Below are 7,970 nucleotides of genomic sequence, written 5' to 3' on the forward strand. Positions count from 1 at the left end.
GATTTAAAACTTTTTTTATTTGATATTTCTAGCGACTGATTGATTTTGCAAACTGCGTGAGTACAAAATTGGAGTAGAGTCACGGCTTCACTTGATACCTGGACCGAGTATAATGAAAATTGCTATATATATGTATTTTTCCACGGAGAAGGTGCATAATATGCTCATTGAAGCCACTCGCCACCAGGTGGCACTGCAGAGTAGCAACTTCTGCCCCGTTCAACTGATTGTCATGAAAATCAGTATAATGATGTTTTTTTTTTTTTTTTTTTTTTTTTTTTTTTTTTTTTTTTGGCGTAGCAACGCGCGTTGGATACAGCTAGTAACGAATAAATATCTTTGCTGAAAATTAAAATAATCAATTGTCCAACGTATTGAAGCATAAAACATGCAAATCATTGCAGACACGTGTTTCGGTATTACAAGGAACACCTTTTTCAATGCAAAGAAGTGTGAGCTTCTGGATGAGATTCTTTTCTCCGATGACTTTTCATCCAGAAGCTCACACTTCTTTGCATTGAAAAAGGTGTTCCTTGTAATACCGAAACACGTGTCTGCAATGATTTGCATGTTTTGTGCTTCAATACGTTGGACAATTGATTATTTTAATTACTCCCTATTCCACCAGGCAATTTCACGTGCATCGAAGTGTCTTTCCGCCTGAAACGAAGGCTTGGCTATTACCTGTTCCACACCTACATCCCAACCTGCCTGATCGTCATCATGTCCTGGATATCCTTCTGGATCAAGGCCGAGGCCGTTCCCGCCAGAGTCACCCTCTGCGTCACCTCCCTGCTCACCCTGTCCACCCAGCACGCGCAGTCGCAGAAGTCGCTTCCCCCCGTTTCCTACATCAAGGCCATCGACATCTTCATGTCTTCGTGCACCGTCTTCGTGTTCGCCTCGCTGATGGAGTATGCCCTGGTCAACATTCTCATGGGAGAGGCCGGCGATGGAGGCCACCAGGATCTCTGCACCATCGAAAAAGTTCTGCCCAATGATGCTGTCATTGTGACCAAATTGCTGGTGAGATTGATTTTTGCAAATACAGTAAAACCTCGTTAAGTCGACACTCAAGAGACCAAAAATTTTTGACCACTTATGCGGAGTGACTACTTATGTGGAGTGGGAAATTAAGGAAGAAAAAAAAAAGCCTTACAAATATTCATGAATAGCAGTAGAATTCTGTGAGAAAAACAATAGCTTATGTAAATCAATGTTTAAAAATTTCTGGAAATATTAAAAAGGGGGAAAAATACTAATGATAGTTATTTTGTTTCATTTTCTGTTTCAAATTCTGTGTTTGTAGTTCCTTGAACGGATGTTAAATACTGACTAACTTTCTCCAGGTATTAGATTTTGTATGTCTTGCTGAAAGGAGTTTGATTCATACTCTTGGCACTCGGCAGAGTCACAGCAAGAAATATGCTTTGAACGACCAGAACCGAGGATCGAGATTTCAAGAAAAAATGACTATCAAACAGCCTTTCAAACTAAGTCCAACACTATTTCCTAAGATCCGATAAGGAAAAGGTATTTTCTAAAACAACTTTTTGAGTGACTAGTTAACTGGGTAAAATTAAATTTGGTGACCAGTAAAGGAGGATCATTTTACATTACTCTGAATGAGACCTTGTCGGGACCAAAGAAAAACGACCACTTAAACGGAGTGACCACTTAACCGGTCGACTACTTATTGAGGTTTCACTGTATATTTACCAGTCCATTTAACTGTCGGTCAGGCACCTGAAGAGCAGACTTGAAGCCTGCTTAGGGCCCGATTAACCACACTATTTGACTATCTATCAGGCACCTGAACTGCAGATTGAAACTTTCTTTGTACCTGATTCATCATACTAGTACAGTCTACTCCCGATTATCCGTGCTAATCACCGGACGGAGTAGCACGGATAATCGAAAAACACGGATAATCCGAAAAATCATTTAAAGAATATGCAGGGTAACTATTTAAGGGGAAATTAGAAAAAAACTAAATACTCACACAAACCAGGAACTTTTCTTCGAATTTTATTGCTTAAAAAAAATCGGTGATACATTTTTGTTTTCTTTGTTTGTTTAAATTATTGCGTATGTCCGTACGAATTTTTCTTACTGCAATTATTTCTGCATAATCGTAACTTCTTTCACTCATGTAATCCAATAAATGTTCCACAGATTTTAGAGCAGTAGAATGTGAAATTGTATAATCTTCATGTTCTTCATCTTCGTTTTCGGTATCATCACTTGCGTTTGATTCAGTAACTAGTTCAATAATATTTTCGTCAGTTAGACATTGAAATCCTAATTCACATTCGCCGCTTTTAAACCCCTCTTCGACATTTTCAGCGTCAACTGATTCGAAACCTTCGATTTCTCTAACTTCCTGAATGATGTTATCGATATTATAGATAACATCATCGAAGCTTTAGAAAAGTGTGATTCCGAAATGACGCACGGATTATCCGCAAACCGGGTAATCCGCACAAGGATAATCAGGAGTATACTGTATTTGAATCACGGCTAGAAACATAAACTGAAGATTGAAGCCTTCTTAGGGCCTGATTCTCCTCACTATTTGACTCTCTGTCGGACACCTGAACCTCAGGTGGAGATCTTCTCATTAGTTTTAGAAGGTTTCGATCGGCAGTTTGTCGTGGAGTCAGGGTTGGACGTGAATCAGGCGGTAATTGATTAAAGAAGGCTTCGATCGGCAGCTTGTCGTGGAGTCAGGGTTGGACGTGAATCAGGCGGTAATTGATTAAAGAAGGCTTCGATCGGCAGTTTGTCGTGGAGTCAGGGTTGGACGTGAATCAGGAGGTAATTGATTAAAGAAGGCTTCGATCGGCAGTTTGTCGTGGAGTCAGGGTTGGACGTGAATCAGGCGGTAATTGATTAAAGAAGGCTTCGATCGGCAGTTTGTCGTGGAGTCAGGGTTGGACGTGAATCAGGCGGTAATTGATTAAAGAAGGAGGTCGATCAGCAGTTTGTCGTGGAGTCAGGGTTGGACGTGAATCAGGCGGTAATTGATTAAAGAAGGCTTCGAACGGCAGTTCGGCTGTCTGGCGTGGAGTCAAGCATGAGGATGAATCAGACGATTACTGGTTGAAAAAGACTTCGACCGGCAGTATGGCTGTCTGGCCGAGAGTTGAATTGTTCGGTGAATACGGGCGTTAGACTTCCTAGGCTTAGACATTGACATATGTTGAATGTTGCATGACTTCGAACGAATTTAAATTCGTAAAAAGCAAAATACAAAATCTGATAATACTCTCAATAACGATGGGCATAATCGAGAACTTTTGATAATCAAGATCTCGTGAATCGAGAGCTTCTCATAATCGAAGGATTGACAATCGAGATCTTTCGAAAGTGAGAACACGAGCGATTGTCAATCGATATCTTGAGAAATGGAGAACTCGAGGGATTGACAATTGAGATCTCAAGAAGTTTGAACTGAGATCTAGAGCGATTGACTTCTCGATTTGTTGATTCGAGATCGCGAGATCTTTCAAATTTAGGACTCGAGCTACGATAATCGAGAACTCGAGATGTGATAATCTAGGACTCGAGCTACGATAATCGAGAATTCGAGACACGATAATCGAGAACTCGAGACACGATAATCGTGAACTCGAGACACGATAATCGAGAACTCGAAATCTGATAGTCGAGTTATGGAATGATCTTGAATAATCGAGTGATTCAATTATGAAAACTTGATTACTGTCAAACCACGGATTGTATGGAATTTTCAAACGTCCAGATGAGACGAATCTATCTGAATGAGGGGGAAAAGTAAAAATTTGATGCGTATATTCCGCTCATTAGAATGAGACTCTACTTCTGCAAAAGCTGACATCGCTAAAAATAATAGATTTGTCCATTTACGACTGTAAAACGGATGTTTGTCTTTCCATACAATCCGTGGTAGGACAGTATGCCTATCACTAATTTTCAACCTTCGTGATGAAAAAACCCACCGATATTTTGGCATAAAATGGAAAATGATTCAACCTCAGACTCGATTTGCCACTTTTCAAATACAGGAAATGACAGTTAATCTGGCAAAAATTTTATAATTTTGTATCCAGGACATATATTTTCCTTTTTAAAAATTTAAAGGACGTTTTCAAGTGGAGCTCATCATGTACCAACTCCCCGTTTGAAAGTCAAAAGAAGTACAGCGTCAGGCTGCGAATTGGGCGATTTTAAAGTCGTCATTAAAGGTGAAGGATTAGCAAAATTTACTTAAAACACAGAAGAATTGCAGTAAATCTTGCAGCATTTAGTTTTAAAACTCAAAAAACTCTTGTTTATTTCAAAAATAATATATTGAAGATGTCCGCCATGCATACACTTTTGAGTTCTGCTAACTTCGCCTATGATCTGATTCAGAATTCGTTGAGTTTCTGGCCGTAATCGATGTTTCAACACCAGGAGCGGATTCAGCTTCTAGTTTTGGAGAAGGTCGCTTTCGGAAGGGTGGTGGGGGGTTCATAACTAATTATTGGACACAAATAGGGTGTTTAGATCGAATTTTTGGAAATACCAGATGCATCGTTAGGCTATCTTTGATCACTTAAAGAGGGAGTAATGTCTCCCACCCCGCCCCACTTTGGATTCACTCCTGTTCAACACTCGAGTTCAGGAAGAAAGTCGAAAAATTCCTAAAACAAGTAATGGACGGGATTTGCTGAAAACTCATCGAGTGTGTCCATGGGGGACAAGTTGAAGACAAAACAAGCTTTGGGGACAAAACTTTTCGGAATACAAGAGTTTTTCAGTTTCAAAACTAAATGCATCTATGTTTACTGGGTGTTCTTCTGTGTTGTAAATAAATAAAGCTAATCATTATATTCTTAATGACGCTTTTTAAATCGCCTGATTTATTGCCGAGACTATGCATTACAGCTGACATACCGGGTGGCCCAGCGGGTAATGTTTGAAACAAATGAAAAAATAAAAACAAACGAGAGACATGAAAAGAATTTAATGACGTATATTGAAAGGACATATTGGGCTATTAATGATATAGAGGTTCGAAGTGACCGCCAACTTTAACAAGGACAGCAGTTAGGCGGTTCTGGAATCTTCAGGTCTTCGACGACCTATTTTGCACCGTCTGTGACCACATAGCGGTGGCTCTAGCCATAGCTTTTTAATCGTCTTCCACCGATCCAGTTCGTTTGAACTTGACATACAGTCTACAGGGAAGAGGATTGAAACACATTTTTCAGAACAAACATGGAAGCAAAAAGGAAAACATTTGTACCGTCAACCGCACAAAATGACTCACCTTTCCATAGTCCTTTTGTTTGGCCAATTCTTCTTGTGGAACTTCTCCTGCCATGCTCATTTTTTGAACTGCCTTCACATTTCCATCACATCTGGCCATTTGTAGCACAATAAATGCACGAACTTCCGTCGAAAGTTTGTTCATTCTTACTAACGAGAATCACACGCTAAACCAAGTTTCGTTTCACTCACTTGCACTAGCGCCATCTATTGGACTTCGTTTCAAACATTACCCGCTGAGCCACCCGGTATTTAATGGTCTTCCTTCAAGTTCAAAACAAAACCAATGTGGATACTGCGCAAATAAAATGTTTTTCATGACACAAACTGTTTTCAAGCTAAAGCAGTACTTGATATTCAAGTATCTTGAAGACTAAGAAACAAATGTATTTTAATTTTTGAGTATTTCAGAGTCAAGTTCCCAATATCGTGCAAAATAATGCATTTGCGCTCATTATGCTTTTTAGTTTATTTTTGCAAAAAAGATTTCCTACCTCTAATTTCTTGTTTTCCCACTCTAACAAAATTTGTCTTTGGTTCAAAAGCAATTGAATGAAAATGCAACATTCTCATCATCGTATTAAATGCAAATGTAATCCTTGAACTATTCAATTATCTTCTTGCATGCTTACAGTATTATGGTCACTGAAAAAGTTACTTTTTTTGAGCAATCACGATTGCTTATTGCTTTCATTTGACTGTTTTGATGTGCTATCATTTTATTTTTCCGCCAGCACCCTCTGCAGCATCACCGTCGACCGGCTCCTCACGATGCTGCTCCTATAGCGAAAGCCGTCTCCAGGTTGCGTCAATATCCTACTTACACGCACACACACACATACACACACAAACACATACACCTGCACACACATACACAAACACATACACACAAATACATCTACACACACATACACCTACACACATACACAAACACATACAAATACATACACTCACAAACACATGCATACACGCATTCATACAGACACCTACACATGCACACACACATACACACAACTACCCACACATTCATGCCTGCACACAGACACAAACACATATGCCTACACACACATACACATACCCCGCCCCCACGCACACAAACACTCATACACACAACTACTCACACACTCATGCCTGCGCACAGACACAAACGCACATGCCTACACACACACACACATACCCCCACACACAAACACACACGCCTACATACACACACTCGTGATTGCGAAAAACATAATTTGAATTCAAAATGTCAAAATTCAAATTTTTTTTTTTTTTTACTTTGGTTTTTTTTTTTTTTTTTTTTATTATTTACAAATTTTGAAAATAAAGTTTTGTATATCAACAGGAATTTCGAATATGTGGGGTTCGATTTAGCGGTATATCACAAAATAATGCTATTTTTTAGCACAAAGAAATATATTTATTTATTTACAAGAAAATGTTACATGCTTGATTTCAGTAAAGTTTTCTGAAAATTAAAAAAAAAAATTCTTCATTTCAGAACCGAGAGGATTCGACTCAGCAACTGCCCAACGGCAACAAATCGCGCCTGTCATCGATTACCATTCGTCCGAACCGCCATCAGCAGTGGGCCATCTGCATCGACAAAGTTTCTCGGGTGACCTTCCCGCTGCTCTTCCTCCTGCTCAATGCCGCCTATTGGTCTTTCTACCTAATTCTTGAATAAACATTGGTCAATAAGCAAATAACCTGAGATAACCTAATGAGGTCTCATTGGTGGAATTCCGCGATATCCGAATGAAGTAAACATTGCGCAAAGCGAAGTCAGAGAGGAAAGCTGTAGATTGCATTTGATGGTAAAAGTGTAGAATGGGGGTTACATAGGCGCTTGGCGACTTGTTTGCTTTTTACCTTGGCGTAAACGAAAAAGATTGTTTACGTTACCGCCATGTTTGCTCTGCATTTTTAATTTTGATGGACCTTTTAAAGTTTTCCAATGACTTTCTCGATTTACTTGGCAGGCTATTTAAAATTTTTAATGTCTTAATTTATTTTCTTGGGGAATAGAGAACTTTAATGGATCTTTTAATGGCTTAATTTATTTATTTGTAAAGTCTCGCAGGTGACCTTCCCATTGCTCTTTCTGATGCTCAAAACCTCCTATTGGTCCTTCCTACTTGATTCTTGAATAAACATTTCTCGATATGCCAATAATCTGGGATAACCTAATAGAAGCAATTCTACGACATCTAAATGAGCAGGTTGTGGGTAAAGCGAGATGACAGGAGAAAACTGCAGATTGTATTTAATGGTGAAAGTATAGAATGGGGATACGTTGGCGTTTGGCGACTTGTTTCCTTTCTACTTTGGCGTAAACGAAAAAAAAAATTTCGATTGAGTCGCTGCCATATTTGTTCCTCACTTTGCTTTTTGATGAAATTTTTAAACTTTTTACTGACTTGACGAATTTTTAAAATATTATTCAAAAAGTTTAATATCTAAGTTTTTTTATTTAGGGGATTAGTTTGTTGAATCTTTTAATTTCTTAATTTGTTCATTTGTCTGCAAATTCTTATGAGTAGCCTTTCCGCTCCTCTTAATAGATTTTCAATGGATAAACTTATTTACTAGTCGAATGTTTTTATATTTTACTGATTTTTTAATGGTTTAACATATTTAGCGGATTTTATTCTTTTACATTATTCTGATTTTTT

General features: G+C 38.6%; 1 protein-coding gene across 1 annotated transcript in view; it reads left to right on the forward strand.

The window, feature by feature from the left end:
* The window catches only part of LOC129226987 (glycine receptor subunit alpha-2-like), a 63,674-nt gene extending 56,692 nt beyond the window's left edge, over positions 1-6,982 (forward strand). The window contains exons 8-9 of the mRNA XM_054861616.1: positions 629-1,026; positions 6,797-6,982. Of these exons, the coding sequence (XP_054717591.1) occupies positions 629-1,026; positions 6,797-6,982 (584 nt within the window). The remainder of the gene's footprint in view (positions 1-628; positions 1,027-6,796) is intronic.
* Positions 6,983-7,970: the final 988 nt, after the last annotated feature.

The sequence above is a fragment of the Uloborus diversus genome, chromosome 7 (assembly GCF_026930045.1).
Source record: "Uloborus diversus isolate 005 chromosome 7, Udiv.v.3.1, whole genome shotgun sequence".
Lineage (NCBI taxonomy): Eukaryota > Metazoa > Arthropoda > Arachnida > Araneae > Uloboridae > Uloborus > Uloborus diversus.